At 37.4% G+C, this 21,270-nt stretch overlaps 1 protein-coding gene across 2 annotated transcripts in view; it reads right to left on the bottom strand.

Annotated features, from left to right (window-relative positions):
* Positions 1–21,270, bottom strand: part of PDE4D (phosphodiesterase 4D) — a 303,714-nt gene that overhangs the window by 74,032 nt on the left and 208,412 nt on the right. For both annotated transcript variants that reach the window (XM_026037174.1, XM_026037182.1), the window contains exons 3-5: positions 18,625–18,661; positions 16,020–16,093; positions 14,272–14,321 (exon numbers count right to left, since the gene is read on the bottom strand). In XM_026037174.1, coding sequence (XP_025892959.1) covers positions 14,272–14,321; positions 16,020–16,093; positions 18,625–18,661 — 161 coding nt within the window. The remainder of the gene's footprint in view (positions 1–14,271; positions 14,322–16,019; positions 16,094–18,624; positions 18,662–21,270) is intronic.

Raw genomic sequence — 21,270 nt, 5'->3', positions numbered from 1 at the left:
GGAGAAAAACACTAAGAGACTAAAATATGAGAAAAGAGTAAAGTCAGGTCATAAGAGAGGAGACATAAAATACCGAATGAAGGAAAACAGACATAATGAGGAGACAGAGCAAGACAATGATTTTCTTTGTTTTCAGGGAATAGGTCGAAGGAGAACAGTAAGTTGAAAGGAAGAAAGAACTTTTTTTTTTTTTTTTAAACAAAATCCTTTGCATTAACACAGGCCATCTCGGCCCTATAAAATTTGCCAAGCAAATGTAAAAAGCTGCATTTAAATCTGCAATATAGCTAAGAGGCTTTTTGAGACTTATTTTTCCCCCCCGCCAGCCTCCTTGCCTTCCTCAGGCTGTGCAGCACAGCTGCACGGCACGCTGGGCCATTCCGCCACTCCACACGTTTTCCAATGCCTTTTCCAGCGGCCGGTCAGCAGAGCATCGTGTCCCCGACACTAGGGGATGTGTCTGTGGCAGGACCGTGAGAGAGGAAGTCACGGAGAGGCTGCGACGCTGCAGCAGAGCTCGGGGAGCCAATGTATGAGGCCAGCGCTGGCCACAGAGCCGCCTCAGAAGAGGCCCAGGCCCCGGTGCCTCGGGCTCCTCCGGGCAGCACCGCATCCTGGGATGCTCCACACGGAGCTCCACTTTGCCTGGGATTTTAAGCTAACTCGCCCCAACCTTGCTCCGTGTCAGACATGCACACGGACCAGTCAACACAACACTGGAGAGCGGCACCTGCAAGTCACTCGTGTCCTCTCCAAACCATGGCTCTGCCTCTTGCCCAACGTGAAGCCTTTCAAAACCACCTTGAAAGCATGGTTCCTAGAATGGAAACTCAGCAAGTTACTGCTCAAGATAAATTAACTGATTGCATTTATTACACTCTGAAATCAGGGTAATGGAAACTGGCTAATCTGCAGTAACTTCATTTTTAACAAGCAATGGGTATTTTGACATTTTTCTCACTGAAAGGAAGATGAAAATATTTATCTCAGCAAACTGCTGTGAAAGTCGGGAGGGAAAAGCACTTTAGGCCACAGCCGGGCTGTTTGTGCATTTCAGTTATTAATAAGCTTCCTTACCTCTCTTCATACACTGTTGAGTCTCTACAGTTAAATCTTATTTTTTCCCTTTTCTTCTCAGCTACAATCTGCTTTAGGCTTGTCTGGGGGCAGGGGAGCAGTCGCTTTTTTTATTATTTTTTTCTCTTTTCTCAGAGAAGTGAATCTTCCAGGTTTCATGTCTGAATGTCATATCTGCATAGTGATCTCTCTGTTTTGATATGCGAGACTTTCTTGCCTACATGAGAAAAGGCCAGCTAAATATTTAAGATGAATCACTGGTGTTTCAGAAAGAATCAACTTGGGACAAAGAGTTTAAAAGAAAGTAAAAAAAAATGTTTAGGAGGTATAAAAGCTGAATATTTCCTATTGCATTTTAATATTATTCAGCAGGATATTTTAGGGGATTTTGGGGATTTTGGTTCCTTTGTGAATATTTTTAAAAGGCTCTGAAATGCAATTTCCCTTTACCTGTTTAAGATTCCAATAAAACTAATTCTGCTGTGTGAACCCTACACCACAATTCAATAGTTTCATTTTCAGCAATTCAAGTTGTTGTTCTGTGTGGGTTAAATGATGATGAGAGGCAAAAACTCACTAAATATGCATTTGATAATGGGAAGGCAAGCTCGGTTCATGGGCCCATATGCTTGTACATAGTCCTTTATTATAGAAATTTAGCTATCATCAGATCTCTTAATTTTTGTACATTTTAAAATGGTATTAAATTCCTTTAAAATATTCCTAGTGCTCCCTATGCTTCCAGCAGGCCTCAACATCCTATGGAAATGTTTGTCTATGATCAGTTACCCTGGGCCACCTCCCTGGCACATTAATTTTGGAGGAAACTTTTCAGTTCTGCAGTACTAAGTACTGTATGCTTGTCAGGGTTGGAATGGCAGCAACTGATTTAAGGAAATATTTACAACTATTTAAGGCAATAATTACAACTTCATAGCTTATTGCAGGGATCAGTAAGGGGAAATAAATGACTGATAAGGTTCATTTATATAAACTGAAATTATACTAATTTAATTTTAGAAACATTGTTTTGGACAAAATCTCAAAGTTTTTCTTTAGAATGGGCTTAATGTGTACTTGCATGATAATGTATTGACTTCACTCCACTTTTTAAATTTGAGAAATTTATTCTAGAACATTGCAGAAGAAAAAAATCTTGAAATAGTCTCTCTGGAAGGCAGTTCTTAACATCTTCAGAGAAAGAATGGCATTTTATAGTTTTTTAAATTTTTTTGGCTGATAGATATATTGTTTTATATTTGATGAAGTATAACCGAGTGGGAAATCTTTTATTATATTGCCATTTTATTCTTTGAAATTTTATTCTGTAAAATATTGATCTCAAACTTCTATTATTTTCACATTATTATTTCACATTATTTTGTGAATGGATATCTGCAGACGTTTTATAATCAAGTTCTGCAAGGTCAATCCATAGCTGGGAGAAAGGCTTACAGTACTGGACTCTGACAGAACCATTGAATCCTAGAAATAATTTTCAAGAATCAATGTCTATCAGAAAGCTTGCCTAACATATGAAGTAGAAACCAATCTTCAAAGAGGTTCCTGGAAAATCTGTGCTATCTTTATAGCCTGTATTTTATAGACAAGACTCACATCTTCAGAGAAAGAGATTTCCAGTTAGACCTGATAAGTATTTCAACATACCAGGTCATACCACAAACACATACTGTATATAAGTATATACGTTACTGAAGCAACAGTTACTCTTTTGAGCATCAGCTTCGTGTTCAGTGGGCATGTGTTGAGAATGGCATTTATATATATGAAAAATAATTATACAATTATTACAAACAACAATGTGGCTTTTTTTTTCCCCTTTCAGTAAGGAATGAGGCTACAAGAATTCTCTTTTTATTTTCCCCCACTGGGGCTTATCTCATCTTCATATCACACTAGATAAAGGGAAAAATACCTAAAAGAAATTGGGAAAGAGGTGAAGCACAGAATTCAAGGGAGTATAAATTTGCCAGGAGAACTGTGCTAGATCAGAGGGAAATGCTGTAATAGACTCATTGGTATTGCAGGTTTTACTCGGCAGAGCAAAGTCTCGTAGACTCATGATGAGAATTAGTTGGAGCAAAGCAATCCCATCTTTGTTTCACGATATCACACAATGAATGCCTGTGTCTCATAAATAACATGCTTAGCTATCTTTCCAAGTAGCAGAAGTACATGAGAAATAAGCAGTTTTGCCACCTCACGATTATTTTGCTGTATGACAGGCCTGCACGTAGTAAGTACGTGTGTCAGCTGCTTGTTCCTTCTCTGTAAACAGCCTTGACCTGCAGGGACAAGAATGGCTTCAGGACTACACAGGCCTTCTCCGGCCTCCTTCCTTGGCCTGGCAGACACCCATTTTCAGGGCTGAGGTTTGAGCAGCGTATGACAAGACTCAGCCTTTTTATTTGAATGTTGAGAAGAACAGAAGAAAAGTATTTCTGCAGCTAGTAGTCCTCATACCTATCCTTCTAGCTTCACAATCAGAAAGGACGGAATACAAAAGGCAGATTTAGGGCATTACATTTGCCAGAGCTCAGAACAGTCGAATCACTGCTGCTGCTATTTGCCAAATGTAAATAAAGAAGAAACAAACCTGCCCAAAACTCTGATTTTACTTTTTCCCCCTAAGAAGTGGGATTTGAAAGCTATAGTAATAGGAGCAGCATCAAAAACTCTCACCAAGTAACTACTGGTTTCTTTTTCTGTCAGCTGCCCCCCTTCAACTTTCTGCATACCAATAAAAACATTTAGCTAGCTTGTGTAATCAGGTTATGTCAAACAGTTTACTGATTTGCTCCTTCATTTCTTTTGCACTGACTTCTTTTTATTTTTTTTTTTGTTTCTTTTCATCTTTGCATTCCTTAAAGACTAATTAGTCAATGGTTGCCACAGTATGTCATTAAGCACTAGCATATGGCTTACTGAAAATAAGTGGCATTTTAAAATATCTATTAATACAGTAGTCACTTGTATAATTTATTTCTGAGTTATTTCCTGTTTCTTTATCATAGTAATAAATGATTTATATAGTGGCAAAATTCACTGACTCAGATGTAGGGCTACATTTTTCCTCATTACGAAGGAAAGAAACCAAATTATTATTCCATGGCATGGGAGACTAGGTACCTTTATTTATTGTCTGTCATCTTTATTTTTCATTTGGCTTAGAATTAGTTCAACTTCAGATCTAATTTATGCTTTCAAAAATAAATACCAGTTGCAGAAATTCATTTAAAACACTGCATGGGGAAAGAATCATGAATTAGATCTGCAATTTACTACTAGTGTTTTAATGCAAATATTTGGGAATCATTTTTATTATTTAATTATCAACTACAACTTCATGTATATGGCCAAAAGTGCTTAATTAGGAATATCATATTATTTTGAGGATTAAATCTAAATATTCCTTAAAAAAAAAAAGTCCCCAAATGAGCTGAAGCTGAAACTTCTCAACTGTGAACAGATTAAGGCTATAATGGAAAAAAAAAACCCAATACATTAAGAGAAGCCAGAAGTCAAACAGTTCTAGAAACCTGCCTGAGAACTATGGTGATGAGAAAATTTTAAACATACCCTGGACTTTTTAATATTTAAAATGAAAGCTTCCCAGTAAGAACTACAGGAGTTTCATTGCCTCCTGTCATTGCAAGTGCCAGGAACATGTCCAGTAGATTGCTTGTTATGGTTTCCCAGCAGGTTTCTGCATGGAAATTCCTGATGGGATTTGGGGCTGCATGAGGTTTTGCACTACTGGTGCCTCCTTTCCAATTAGTGACACCCAAGTAATGTCTCTGGGTGATTCCCAAAGACCTGCCCCTTCGGTGCACCGAAGTCCATCGAGATTCCCTCAGAAAGCTGCCTTCCTCCAAGAAGCACAAAGCCAGAGGCTATACAGATGGTTTAATACACAGAGCCAGCTAGTTGGAAATATGAAACACAGGGGTATATGTGAATACGTGATTGACTTCCATGCACACCTGATCCCACCACTGCGAGATCTTCCGAGGTTATTCAGCTCACACAGGAGAGCAGGATTGTGGTGATGGTCTTTTTGCATGAGGCTGTTAGAACCTCTCCCAAGCACAGAGGCTTGAGCTCTAGGTGCTTCCTGTCCCCAGCATTTGAATCTATTCATCCCAATTCCCAGGGAAGCACAGTAAACACAAGCTGATTTTCCTACAGCCAGAGCTGGAATTACTCCCTGCAGCTGACGATGAGTCACTTTGCAAGATTTAATGCAACATCCAGAGCTGGGTGCTCTGATTCACTGCTTTGCTCAGGCTGGCAGGAGCTTTTGTATCATCAATCCAGACCTTGGGCACTGCAGTGGGTAGTCTTGGTGTAGCTATTTACACTTACATGCATACTCAGGAAAGCGAATACGTTTCTATAAAGAATTTTCTGCGTAACCTATTAATGGAAAAGCATTCTGAAATCCACCTTTTCATCTGGAGAAAAGATCATGTCACTGATCACACATGTTAGAAGTTTGATGAAGTGTGGAAAGAAAAAGTGACGCACTTAGGCTACATCAGATGATCATACCAAAACCCACATCTACTGAGTTTTGTTTTCTACACACATCTGCCAATGGGCTGCATTCAGAATAGAAAAAAAAAAAAAAAAAAAAAAAAAGGACATTGACAAGATTCTTTTTTTTTTTTCTTCCAGATTCTTCTCACCTCAGTCCTACAAACTAAGCCACTTTCCAGTGTTTCATTTGTTCTTTTAGTATCATCAGTGCAGTAAATGCAACCTGGAGTCATGCCTATTTCGCAAAAGTGACAGTAAGTGACACAACTGAGCTGAAAAGACAAGGGGAAGCACACTAAACTTACTCTCCTGTCTGTCTTTCCAGTAAAATTTTTGGTGAAACATTTGGTGAAATATTTTGGTGAAACTATGATATAGTGATTTTTCCTGAAGCGTCAAAAATCTACCGCAATTTGGCTTTAAAAGTAAGAAACTACATCTGTGTTGGGTTGCATATGAAATTATCAGTGTGGAGATAATCTAGATGAGCATCTCTCATGTTTTTCTTTTGACCTTGAGTACATCTTCTTGTTTCAGCATGCCTGTGTATTCTACCTGCACAATGTGCTAACTATATTTCAGAGCCAAAGCTGTACTACAGTGCAGCCTTATAGAAAAGTAACCCAAGGTCCTAGATAAAGCTCACAGGCAGAGGTCAGCTGTGAGCCTTCTAGTCTCTGCACACTGAGATAGCTTCACCACATGACCACCAAGACCAGATCATTATACTGCAGCCAAGTGATGTAGTATACTACGCACTTCAAAACATCTGCATTTATTTTCTAATTTTTGGTTTTGGGGAGATGACTCTGGGAAATGCGTATGTTCACAGTATGTGTTAATAAGCATTTTAAAATAACATAATGAAAACTGCCATTTGGCCACTGATGCAGGCAGGGTAAGTCATCATTTAAAAATATCCTAGGTGATCCTGATAACTGTTCGCATACTTTCACTACTGACAGAGTTTGAATTTTTCCAAAAATAAAAAATTAAGATACTGTACAGTAGTCAAGGGTAGGGACCATTCTCTCTTGTACTACATTTTTATTAACATCTCTGAATGCAGGCTAATAAATAAACAGCTTATGTTGTCCAAAACCATGTCAATCACCATCCTGCCATTCTGCCTCAGGAAAGTTAATCGCTGTTTAACAAACACATAGAACTTAATTCAGCACTAGATAGAAATTGCATTTTGATTCTCTTATTCAGGTGAAAAACAAATGCAGCGTGAATTAAAGATTTTCAAATCAAAGTGGAGAAAGCATTCAATAGGCCCTCACAGATAGAGCCTGCCAATGACACCACCACCCTTAAATCAGGGAAAGGACTAAACTAGAGACATGAATACTATTCATTCTAGAAGGAAAACACAATTTATTAGTTTTCTTTTCAAATGACCCATTTCAAGCACGTAGCTTTTCATGATAAAGCTCTGCTACACAAGCTGTGAGAAAAAAGAGCTATTTTTTAACAGAAAATAGGCAAATAGATAATCAAGTGTCCACAAATTCTGCATGCGCAGGGGAAGAACTAGAGGCTTCTAGTTCACGCTACAAAATGGACTGGCAGCGCAAGCAGGGGAAAGAAGGAGACTCCTCTCCCTCCAATTCACTGCTTGTCCCTTACAGAAATTGTTTACCCTGAGCAGGAGACATGACTGAATTCCACTCCAAATTCAGTTTCTGTATAAATATACTTCTAAAAAATGCATGTGCCTTTCTTGCAGTTTAGTTTCCTCAATATTCTCTTCTGCTGTTCCAATTTATCTACTGAGCTTCAAAACTATGTGTGACACTGTTGATACTGAAAGGTCATCAGAAGTAACAGCAATGACAAAGTTACAGCTCAAGAAAATTACCCTCTGCACCTTGGCCTGCGTAATACAAAAGTCAATAATATCAGAATTTATTTTCCAAGGAAGGCAATTACTTTTTTAAAGAGGACTGCTAAGTTCCAAAGTATTTTTAGGCACACAGAGAGTGGTTGCACACATTTAGCTACCACTAAATGAATATCCAGGCAAGAAAGTAGGATAAGTAAACTCTGAATTATACTGCACAATTCATGCCAAGTACTTTGATTTAATATCAAATACGAAAAATACTAGCCTAAGAGGTGAGTTCATAAGAGATCCATTCCTTTGATTTTAAAGGCAGGAGCGGAGTTGGGAAGAAGTGACAATGACATTTATTTGTTATTTATTTGACTGACAGTGCCATAGAGCACTGGCATGTGTATGTGCCCTGGTACCTCCTGAAAAACCTACACAAAGTATAGAACCTGCCACACAGTATTTCTTTCAAATTGTCTATTACTCTCTCTTGTTCCACTGCTCTTCACATAGCATAAAATCCACACCAAGCAATGCTGAGCATTATGTTATCTGTTTTTAGATATGTTATTTTTCTATTTCTATATTGTCTATTTGAGAAACCTATTACAATGAGTCTATCTTCAATTAAAAGTGAACTTCAAAAGCATGTGTAGAAGTTAAAAGGCCACATTTAACTGACTCTCATTAAGAATTCTGGTCCTAAACATGAGTTTTGAAAATATTCCCCTAAAAAGCAAGTTGAGGAGGACTAGTATTTGTGTGGCAGTGGCTTTCCTGCATATAAAGCACTTCTAAGTCAAAGTCAGCCACTGACAACGTGTCCTGTTATGGTTGCTGCAGTCTGTTCCAATATATCTGCAAATTTCTCAAAGATTAGGAGCAATTTACTGAGACTTAAGGATGTGAAAATGCTACAAAGCATATTTACATTTGAAAATACAAGTCTCTGTGGTATTCACCATGAAATTCAAACAACTTGCTGAGGTAGCTTATAGTTTGTTAGAATATCCACAGAGTACAAAGAAGAAAATATTTACATATATTTTACTAAACTACACTAAGAGCAAAAGTAGTTTTACCAAAAACATCTCCCTTCTCTTTAAAAACAGTCTGTCAGCTTTTTTTCCGTGCTTCAGGAAAGTACCTTTTACTCAATTACCTTGAGTGAGAATTTCAGAACATTGTATCTTTGCCTTTGCCAAAAGTTTGTCAGTACAGTTTACTGTAGGAATACTTCTCTGTAATAAGATAAAAATATATGCAATGGGCAAATGAAGTCAGAGTGGGAAGTGCTCATTATACCTATAATCCTGCTGACTAAACCAACAGAAGTGCTATATACTGCAATTACATAGGGCATGTTTTATATATCTGCCTAAGCCTGGGTATGAAATCTAAGTTCTTCAACAACTTAAAATATGACACTGATGCTACAATAAAAGTTTTTTTGTTGTTGTTAAAGATTTGAAATATTGTTTATTTTTAGACCTCTGTTCTCAAGGGCTTTAGCATCAACTCAGTTCCATATATCTGTTCCCAAGCTAGCAGCAATTACCTCAATAATGCAAGAATTAACTTCTGTAAGGCATCTTTGTTCTTTCCTGTCCCCTCCTGTGTTCTCACATTTGCTTTATGCCACTGCTGTGCTCTGATGTAATCACAGACACAATAAACATTAGGATTATTTTGGAGATCTCCATGCAATGATAAACTGTACAGTCCAGACAGGTCATCAGGATATTTAAGACTTTACCTATTAGACTTGGACCAGCTTACAGCATCTCATGAGCATAAATGCTTCCTCATAGTCAGCAATAATATAACTCTAAGGCATGAAATGAAAACTATTGCACTTTATTTTTTTTTTTTTTTTGAGATATGCATTTTCCATGTGATGAGGTTCATGTTTTCAATAAAACTGAACTATAGGATTCAGAAATTTCTGTATTTAAATTTTAGTGGACATAATTATGTCTATCCATCTGGGTAGCCAAGGCCCTTAGATTTCTATAGTATCAGGATTTTTTTTTCTTTGTTGCTGGTTTGTTGCTACTGTTAGGATAAGGAAGGTTACCATTCAAAGCACTATCTATAGGATGCTATTCATGGCAGAGGGATGGTCTGAATGCCCTATGGATCTAAATTTGCAGAGGTGCAACTCTTAGAAATACAGTTACTCCTTATTTAACTGTTTATCAATACATTATTCTCAATACAATTTGATACAATCTCTGGTTTTCTTCTGTAACCTGCTTCTCATCCAGCTGCTTGCATTTAAAAAGTCCAAACTCTAAGAGTGCTAAACTCTAGTCCAAAGAGAAGTAATAAGAATAATTGGTAACATATTAATTCAGTTTAAATTTATAGTATTTTTACTGGTTCGGTTTCTGTATATACAAAAAAAACCTGAAGAGGTCTTCCTGACACTAAGCCATGTTCTTCCTACCTGTTAGTAAATGAAATGTAGAAATATTTTATGTTTTTTTTATTTATTTATTTTTATTTATTTTCAAATATTCTGCTCTATCTATGATGAAATAGACTTGTGGTAGTTTTAGTGGAAAATTTTAAAGTGTAAACAACTTCTAAAAAATGAACTTTGCAATTATGATTTATTATTAAATTAAATGGTTTATTTGTCATGTATACACATCTTTACTTAGAGGCCCCTTGACACTTTGTAACCTAAAGGACCTATAATTAACTCTACTTTGAATCTATTTCTGTTAACAAGATGCTTCTCTAATATATATATATAACCATACATACATGTGCATATATATATATACACACACCATACATACATATATATACACAAATATGAATCAGATCCTGTATCTGTGCTTTCAAGTTAACTAAGACATTACTTGCCAGTAATGTTAATCAGCAGTTAATCACCGGTTGTGATAGTATTCAGAGGCTCAGAGACTCATTCTCTCAGACAGACTTACCTCCTTTTACATGTATATTTTTCATAAAAAATCATCCACCAGACTAAGTTCACAAATTATAATTAGCAGACAGGAAAGTGGTGAGATCCAATACCTAATACACATTAAGAACTCATATAGTTCCTTCACATCTAATTCATTTTCATTAAGAAATTCAGATAATAGAGCTATAGTAATAAAAAGATATTTTAATCCATCAGAAATCACAACACAAATGTTCAGCTTTGGCTTCACTGCTACTAGAGTGTCTGGAAAATAGAAGGTGACTCAGTTCACTAGTGATGCTCGGAGCACCATTAAGCTGACGTGAGGCACCAGGCATACCATGCTTTGAAGGTGTGACTCACTGGAAGAGGAGAACTAAAGAACACTGAGCATGGAAGAGCTACAACAAGCACAGAGCTATAAATATTTATATATATCTCGGGCAGGCCTTGGGAAAGAAAGAGGAAAGAAGACACTTTTAGGGAGCAGCTCAGCTGCCTTTAAAGGAGATATCCAAAATAAGTCAATTTGCAGGTACTCATTTGCACTGCCTATAAAGGGACTCTAGTCTTGACAAGTTAGAGATACCAAACTTCTGTATGTCTAAAGCTGGTAAGAAAAGTGCCATCCAAGAAGTCTGTTGTTACATGAAAATTTGCCACCTCCTGCCCTGTACTTTGTCTGGAAAGGGATTCTCAGCATGCTGTAACACACCTGGCTTATCCTGAAGAGCAGGTGGGCCACAGACATACATTGAGTATTTTTTCAATGCAGTTTCTGAAAAAAATTCATGTGGAGCAACGTTTTGACCAGACTGAACACTTTATTCAGGTACTGCTGCACCTTTCAATTCCACCATTCTCAGTCTCCTATTTCTTGCATTTTCTCCCACATTTATTTCTCAAGGTCATTTCTTATAATAGTCAAAAAATACTTTTTCAACTAAATGGAAAAACTTCGCTTTTGCATTTTTATTTACTTTTCTTTACCAAATCCCTTTTCATCTTTTTTTCCCTTATCTTTTGCCATTATCACTTCCTGCTAAAATTTTGTTTTGCTTTCTGTAATTTTCTCTTTCCTCAGTTAGATTCTTCCTAAAGACACTTCTTCCAAGAGACTTCATAGCTTAAACCCTCCCTTCTTAGGTGTCTATTTAGTTTTAATACTGACACTGTGCAGTGATGCTGTACCTTCAAGTCCCCTATTTTACCACACAGGTGACCAGTTCTTGCTGAGATTGCTGGCTGTGCCATTTGGCTGATGTGAGGAGCTCAATTTTACTCTAGATATTCAGTGACTTAAGCTGTGAGAGCAGCACATACAGAAGGATTTTTCAGTAGGAAAGACTGCACAGGCTGCACTTCAAATATCCCTGGGAAGAAATCAGAAGCATGATAGCATCCAAAAGGGCTTTTAATCATTCTAAGAGCAGCATGAAAAGCATCTGCAATATATTTTTCTTCTTAGCCTTACTGCAGCATGCTTTACTAGGGTTGAATATGCCTCATGAAAGCACCTATGCACACTTTTTTGCTTACACCATGAAATTTGTTGCTATGGAAATACTGAAAACAGGCTATGACTAAGAATGGGTGAACCCTTTCAGGCAAAATAGTATCCAGCTACAATTTCCATTCAGCAGCTGAAGTGATTTGCAGCCATTTCCATGCTTAATATTTCTTCTGTATTCCTGAAGTCTTTTAGCAACCTATATCCAACTTGCATAGGACCCAGCTTACCCAATTCAGTTTGGGCACAGCAGTTCCAGTAGCTTCCCTGATAAAACAGATTAAACTAAATTGGATTAAATTGCCCTTACTCTTCTTTGCCTTCTGCTCTTGCTTTCCTAATATTTCTTGGCACACAGAAATTTTCAGATTAGTTGCACCACTGGCTGCACTACCTTCCTTCCTTCTAAGCTCCCAATGATTTATTGCTTCTGACATGTGCAGTGTACTCTGGAGATTAACTGAATGGAAGCCTTCAGATCGGGGGGAATATAAAAAGAGCAACAATAACTTCCAGCAGTATCTTGGGTCCTGCTGTCTGAGCAGCTTCTGGAGAAGAGCAGCAGACCTCAGGCAAGCAAGTGTGGCAGTGCACGTGACTTGGGCTTGCTGCACGCTCCCCATGCAGGCACATTTAATGCTGTCAATATCACATTGTCCTTGATTATCAAGGATTTCATCACATCATTATAGATTTTCTGAAATTAGTTCCTCATAGCCACAGGAGAGAGACATATTTTTCAAAAAGCTCTGCCTCCATTAAAGATATCAGACTTCCTAATGAGACAAGTAAAGCTCACAATTAAAAATAAGTGTAAGACTTATAAATAACTGCAATGTCTCATGGATGGTAGCTTGAAACTAACACCCAGAATTCTCTCTTCAATGAATACACTACCAAAAGATTATACCAGAAGCAGGTCATGAGATCTACGCATTTATCCTCTCTCCTTCCTTCTCACTTCCCCTTGCTATTCCCCTTACTTAATTACCAAAACATTAAGGATGGTTGCAATACATTCTTAACCAAAGTTACTTTTCAGTGAATAGAGCCAGTTTGTAAGATTCATCCTTTTGCTCCTTGATGAGTCCTAAACACAAATGCTTAGATTACATATCAAGTTCCTTGGAGAATAAAGGATAGATCTTTTAGAGAAAAATACTTACAAGGACAGATGAAAAAAAATAAGGCTTCACATCGAAGCCTAATAAAGTAATTATTGAATATGGCAAAGTCACGCTTCCCTTCAAAAAAGCTAAATTATTGTTTGCTGCTTGAGTTACAATTCTATCATGTAACTAAAAGACAAGAGTTTAAAAACAATCAGTAAAAATCAAACCGTATGTCATGTAGAGAAGAAATCACATTAAAAAATCTGGAAATTATAAGTTTTATGTTTAAATGATGAATTATCTGCTTACTAAGTGTCTCTCCATGTTCACCGCAAGACAAAGCAAATGCTTTTTTACTCTACCAGCATGCCATTGAGAATGTAATTTCCTGGAAAACTACACCATGTAAGAACATATTGATTAACCGGGATTAACAAACATGATCTAAAATGAAATGTATTCCCATAAAGATGTCCAAGACTAAGTTGCCACATACTATTTCCAAGAATACCAATACTAACCAAAAGCATTAAAGAGTAAGGTTTTTAAAAGTGATCATGTAAATCAGGATCCCACATGTTCTAGACATCCCTGCTGGAGCAGGGGGTTGGACTAGATGATCTCTAGAGGTCCCGTCCAACCTCAACCATTCTGTGATCCCAGTCCTGACTTCAAGCTAGTATTTCTTTAGAAATAGTAATGTCTTTTACAAGTATTTGTTTTAACTTCCTAAATATTGGAGAAACAGAAACAGAATCACAAAAGCTAGCTTTGAAAAATGCCTAAAGTTTTGTAATGCCAACGGTTTGCTGCTGCATAGCTATAAATATTTACCTCCCAAATAAAAGATCAATCTTCAAGCCAGTTCTTTCTAGTATTTTTCATTGCAGAAAGTTGCTAATGAAGATAATTATCACACTACACACACACACATATACATATGAAGAAAATGGAGGACAAGGACTATTATATCAAAAAAGGGGGAGGGGAGAATAAACTTGGAATAATAACAGGAATAACATGGTAGAGATCAAAAGACAAAGATGATATATCTCCAAGACTTTACAACTACACAACTCAAATTCTCTTTAAAGAGATAGATATAAGGATATGAAAAAATATTAGATGATTATTTTAAAATTCAATTCTCACTGAGGCTAAAATTTTCATAAATACTAAGTTTAGAAACCCATGATGCTTTCACAGGTGAATTTGTGATCGTGCTCATCTCTCTTACCTGTTATAGTTGCTTTGTTGATAGATGGTTGGTTACACATTGGTGACCGTCTGATAAGGAAAAGAAAAAAAAGTATAAGCCTCAATCTTGTAGATCATTGAATCCTTGAACAATCTAAGAGAAAAGGCTTTTCCTTATGAAGTTATTTAGGACTGGAACACACTGTCACAGACATGAAAACTACTTCAAATATTTGTTCTAGAACAAATACTTCTTTATAGACTAAGTATTTCTCTCTAGTAGAGAAGGAAATTCACAGCTGACCCTCAAATCTCTCTACAAGCTGGGGACTCCAGCAGAGAATATTAAGAATTGACAAGTTCATTAAAAGCTTAATCATACCTAACAGTTGAAGCTAGCTTGAAGTTTAATCCATATCCATATTTATCATTATACTAACATTTATCATCTCCATTATAAATTATAATTTATTTTTCTTTTTATTATTTGAATAATAATTTGCAATAATCTCAGCATACAGTTTTGCTCATTTAAGAAAGCTGGAATTCTGTGGACTGACAAAGTGACACAGGGATGGATGTGTGGAGGCTGCAGGCAGAGGTATATTCCCTGCTGGAACAGGAGATTGGACTAGATGATCTCTAGAGGTCCCTTCCAACCTTAACTATTCTATACATGTGTGTCATACATGAGGTCTGTATATTCCATCCAAGGAGACTGGAAACATCTTTCTGTGGCACTGCATATATACGAGTAGGCAGCTGTCATATGTGCTTATCTCTTCAGCAAGAAAGTGCTGTGAAATGAAGCCTCCACAAATACTAACTACCTTTAATTTTTAGGGATGCACATTTTGGGTGAGGTAAATTACTCCATTACAAAAGCTGCCAGTTTAATTAGCATTAAGTAGTGCTAAAAGAGCCTTTAACTAATTCCTTTCAAAAGGACAGAATGATCTTTGGCAGCAGATATTTCTGTATAATGCTGTGATTTTATGACATACACAAAAAGATTAAACATACCTGTCCACTACCTTAATTTAAATTCTTAAAATTTATAGTTATTTTAATATAAAATACAATAAGATAATAAGTATATAAGAAATATACTTAAATACATAGGAATACATAGGAAATGCATCATTTCCTATAAAACTGTGATTACAACAAACTTATACTTCATGTAGAATTTACTCCAATTCCTTAGCAAATCTCTGTAAAAGTTTTCTTAAACCTTAAAGACTTACCATTCTATCTTGTATGGAAAAAACCAAAATTATTATGTTAAAAATTGATACTATGATGCTGTAACATGACTGGAAAAAGAGCATATTTCTTATGTCTTATCTATAATTATGTATTGCTGTGGATATGTAGGCTGCCACATATCTTGGATGAATTGAGGTTCACATCATGGGGATAGCTCGCAATGAGTGCAAATGTCCACTCAAGTTCATCTATAGGACTCAGTCTCTTTGCCTAAATGGTTGTCTTTCAATGACCTTTGATGCATGACTAGTTTATTGAAAATCATAGAAAATCCACAAAAAAACCCACTCCAAGTTTATGCACGGGAAGAAATACAGGAGCAATTAGTAGGTGGTGGAGTTCTCGTCTCAGCTGTCAAGTACAATGGTTTCAAAGGATTAATAAAATCTAGTTATCACATGATTTATGCAGGTTTAGTGGCACAGACTGACACTTGCAACATCTAATCTCATAGTTCTTAGTTTTAAAATTTAGAAAGTACTACTGCAAAGAATTTAGCCTCAAAAAATTGACACTCACTTGCTGGGTGCCCGATCCTGTAAATTGGTTAATGCAGCAAAGTTATTCCGTACAGTACGCAGGCTGGCCAGCACCTGGAAAGGACAAAACAGTCACAGGCTGAATCTCTGCATAGGTAAGAGTGATTTTTTCCCCACTCCACTGGGCTGCCAGGAGAAGGAAGGAACATTGCAGGGCAGCTGTAAAAGGTTTCCAAGATTGGCTTAACATCTGTGGCCTTTGACAATTATTTAACAAGAGCATGTCTGTAATACAAGGGCAATTGGTTCTTTTTTCTTTTTCCCTCATAAACAACTCACTGTTTGTTTAAAGAGCCTTACTTGAAAAGGAGGAAAGTTTTTCACAGAATACTGCTTGGCTCTCTAAAATGCATTCATATTTGGAAGAGAATAGCCCATTCAGGCCCATTGCTTCACACAGAAGAAACTATCAGAGAATTTTCCATTCGCAGCCCAGCCCACACAAACCTCAAAGGGCAACTGGAATGAGACTGTCTGGCCTGGCAGGGAAAATAAAAGTGGTTCCTCTAAGGGGCTGCAGTCCTTTGGGCGCTTTGGACAGAAGGCCAGAGGAAGATATCACACCTGAGCTGATGGGAAGTGCTTGAGAGCTCCTGCAAGCTCTGCCCATTACAAAGGTGATACCAGCAAAGTGCTTCCTACCTGCGCCTCCTCCTACACAAGGCTGCAGGTAGAGGAGCACCCTCTTGTTATAAGGAACATCCTCCACTGATAGAGGCTGTATAAATACATCAATTTTTGTATCACATAAGGATAATATGATACATCTGTGTGACTGGAGAGCAGCACTTTCAGCTGTGTTAGAGGGAACCGTTAATTATTTAGAACTTGACTGGGGATGAGAGGAAACAGCAAAACTAATTGCTAATCTGTTCCTATGGTAGTTGCTCATAGATGTTGCTCAGCCTGGACTGGTTCCTTAGTGAACCCACACAAGGAATTTACAGACTAGCAAAGCTGGGAATGGGATTTGGGGCTCCTGAGGTCTGCGGCAAGGAGGATGCAATCCTTTTCCCACAGCCCCTTACACTTATTTGTGAGGGGATCAGGAGGCTGCAGACAAATGAAGACTTGAAAAAAGCTTGTAACAGATAGAAAATATTCAGGATATAATCAGGACTAGCAGTGTCCAAATTACTTTGGGCAATTCCCAGATGGGTTAAGATAGAGTGTGTTGCTTAATGAGGGAATACTCATTTCATTATGTTTTTCTTTACAAATATCAGGATAAGGAGGCAAACTCATGTATTTTATATTCAACACTGAATAAAAATAATTACATATGTTATCAAAGTTGCATTCCCAGGATACTGTGACAATAACATATACTGCAACTAGATGATGGATATCAAGTTATATGAGGGCATCTATACGTGAAATAAAATATTCAACCTTTCTGATGTTAAAAAACCAAGTTTGGTGCTTTTCAAATCATTCAGACTATATTAATCTGAAAATTAAAATTCTAAGAATTACAACACCTGGTTTATAGTATAGGGAAGTGCAACTAATAATATCTTTGTGACAGGTTTTTACTTAGTTTACTGAGTCCTATTTCTGAGAAAGATAGCAAGCTATCTTGTCTGTTTGGGGCCAGATGCTGTATGGGGGATACAGCATCCCACGCTGCCTCTAGCAACACAGGATGCAACTGGGCTTTGGTATAATACCGAACAGCAACTGAAATGCTAAAAAATGAACTACTACCGCCAGGTGGCTCACAATCAAATGGAACAAGCCTCCTGCATGACTGAAGAAAATAAAGGGTGTTATGAAAGAAATAGAATGTGGTCCACATGCCATGAGCTAGTATCACTGGGAAGTCCCAAATTGGTTAAGCTGTGCCTTAGCTTGCTTGCAAAAGAAAAATGAACCTACAGGAGGAATTACCACTCTTATTAAGAAGACATTAAATAGCTGGTTTATGAGATGTACATGTGGGTCCAGTTTTGGAGTTCCTCTGCTAAGGCAACTGAGGAATGGGCCTCATGCTTATCTAGAGCTGTAGCTGATGAACAGGCTACGAAAGGAGAGGGGCTTTTGCTTATCCTAATAATTCTTAGAGAAGGGCTGATTTTTCCTAAGAATATAATCAGATGTCATTTCCCTAATCTCTCAACTGCATTTCAGTTGATATTTTGTAAAACCCAGCAGCTGAACGGAAAAATCAAATTAATAGATTTAGATGTGTGAAGGAGCTTAAGCACTCTCTATAAAACATATTATTAAAATTATCTTGAATTGAACAGATAAAAGATTTCCAGAAGGAGAATCCATGATCATAAAGAGCAACAGAAAACACAGATTTGTTTTCATCAGTACATAGTAGTACTGTGCCTCCTGCTGTATTGGAAAGGAGACTAGTCTCAAGATGCTGTTGCTTTTGCAACTTTTAAGATAATCAAGAAGGAATAATGACAGTAGAGGTAAAGGTAAAAGAGTGGGAAGACTAGTACTTTTTGTATAGACTTTTTTGTCCTGTTTATAGCATGCATGTATATTAACAACAGTAGAAAACAATTGATTTGACCTTTGGGGCCTTTAAATCGAAGACCATGAGAGAAATATGGCAAAATTGTGCCTACCTGAGCAAATGGAGTCACAATCAAGTCATCTCCATGTCTGAAAAAAAGGAGGAACACTGTTAAGTTAGATATGACTGAAAACTTTTATCACTGCTGCTGCTTGAATTAGAATTAAAATTAGGTTTTACGATTCATTGTAATTAAGTCCAATTTTCCCTTCAACAGTTATTTACTATAGCTGCTTTAAAGATCTTTTTTTTGAAAAGTAAAACTTGAGGTTGTAGCTGTGCAATGGCCCAGTGAGTGTCTGGGATGACTGATGAACCAGGCAGTTTCTATAGTGCCTGCTGGACAGATGGGCCAATAGGGCAGACCTGTGGAGGTTTCATCCCCCAGGTTCTCTCCCCCCTTTTCTTTTTATCTTGTCAAAAATTAACTGGAACACCTTTAGCATAAGAAATAACCAGGTTTGCCTTAAAGGTTGGATGGATCCAGAATTATTTTCCCTGGCAGGGCCTGGTGCAGCTCATACTGAGATGTCAGGGCTGCAAAGAGCTCATCTGTGAGCACAGGACAGGCTGGTAACTGCATATATGACTGGGCCCTGCATCACAGACTAATAAAAACCCAGTAAAACTTCAAATCTGACTCACACACGTGTAGTTATGGGGCATCCAGTGTGTGTTGTTGCTGTGGCAACGTCACCCACAGCACCTGGGTGACGTCGGATCCAGCTGCTGGGGTGACGTGCTCAGTGGAGAAGGGAGGAAGAGAAGAGGGGCTTCAACTCTGCTGCACCAAAACCTCATGAGAATAAATTGGCTTATATCATGAAATTATTCCCACTCACCTCATGAATAAAATATTAAAATTACACAAAAAGGAGCATGTGTATGAACAGCTCATGCTGGATGAACCCTGAACAACCGCGGGAGAAATGATGGGAGACTAAAGAACACATAGATATGCGTTCTGCCCCAAAATGTTCATGAAACAGTGACTGCCAATAACATGTCCATATGGGGAATACTCATAACAGATACGCAGAACCTGACAAGCTGTCACTTCAAAGAGTTTTCAAAAAGTATAATCTGTAAATACAAATAGACTAAGCTGCTGCTGAGTTTATGAATAACACAGACAGCACTGAGCATACGGAAGGAGGTGTTTCTTAGAGACTTGCAGGAGACCATGAGAGCAAGCAAAACTTTGACTTACCACTGACAATAATCAAAATATGAGACAATGATCAAAATGAGAATGCCCTAAACCAAAATCTGCTATGATTTCATTCTCTTATATTTTTCTGAAGTGGGCTTACTATGATGAATTTTCACAGCTGAAATAATCAGAAATTAACATTACTTTTGAGCTATTTTAATATTCTTAAAAATTTTAAGCATGAAGTATGTGTGCTTGACAAAAGATTTTCAAATTGATAAAAATCTAATAACAAGAAAGCTTTCTGAGAAATTGGAATGACATATCAATTGATTTGACTAGCTGCAAAATCATTCCTATCATTTACCACAGTATTTTTGCAGGTGTTATAGTAACTTATAAAAAAGTAAATAGAATGAAAGAGTGCATAAGGATGAAACAAAACTGAATTAAAAATGATCCTGACACAAAATATCTCCACAGCTGTTTTTATGGCCATCTCTCTTTATTTGAAAAAGAAAAATAGATTTTTACAGACCCTGTGGAAGAGACCCATACTTCAAACGAGGTCCTTGCAGGAGCAGATGGAAAAGTTGTTGCTTCAGGTATAAACATAGTCCCAGACCGAGCAGAAAGAGGGTAAGGCTGATTGCCACGCCAAACTAGAATATCATGGCACCACAGGAGAAACTTAAGAGGTTTAATTATCTAATGAAACAAGATCCAATTGGTTATTACAGACATGATCACCCCAGGGCAACAAGGGAATTAATGACCAGTAGGGTTTAATAGCTACTTATATTTTTGTTGAGTCATGAAAATGTCAGGAAATGCCTTAGACCGTGATTTTTTTCTTTAGTTTTTCAGAAAGTGTTTTAAAATAATAACTTAATGAAGTATCCAGACAATAAGAATTTCCTTATTCAGCCAAGGAGATTTACATTGGTCTCATCAGTAGGGAAAGAGAAGTTTCTCCACTGCTAATAAAGCAGTCAGTTGAACTGTCTTTCAGTAAAATCTGTTCATTTATTCTGTTAAAAAAAATATTTTTACTATTTATCAATTTGGACCTCCATATTTTCTACTATTGTCTTTTTGAAACTGTAAAGAGGCACAGCTATGTAAAGTTTGGCTCTTGCTTTAGGCGTTTTGCAGAATCCCAGAAGAGACGGAGTTGATCTTTGAAGATCATTTGGTCTAACTCTGCTGCACAAGGAGCATCACCTAGAGCAGGTTGCCCTGCCAAGGTGGCTTTTGAGTATCTCCAGGTAACGAGACTCCAAAACCTCTCTGGTCAATCTGCTCCAGCACTCAGTCATCCTCACAGTGGAGATATTTTTCCTCATGAGATGGAACTTGCTGTGTTTCAGTTTGTGCCTGTGTCTCTTATCCTGTCACTGGGCACCACTGAGAAGAGTCTGGCCATGGCCTCTTTACACCCCTCCATTGGGCATTCATACACATGGATAAGAGCTCCCCTGAGTCGTCTCCACCCCTTCAAGGAGTAAATGCTAAGGCAATTCATAGAGGTACCCAGTAGGTGTT

The sequence above is a fragment of the Nothoprocta perdicaria genome, unplaced genomic scaffold (genome assembly GCF_003342845.1).
Source record: "Nothoprocta perdicaria isolate Ctin4 unplaced genomic scaffold, notPer1 scaffold_1, whole genome shotgun sequence".
NCBI classification, from domain to species: domain Eukaryota; kingdom Metazoa; phylum Chordata; class Aves; order Tinamiformes; family Tinamidae; genus Nothoprocta; species Nothoprocta perdicaria.
Note: the sequence above shows the minus strand (reverse complement) of the source record. Positions and strands in the feature narration are given on the sequence as shown.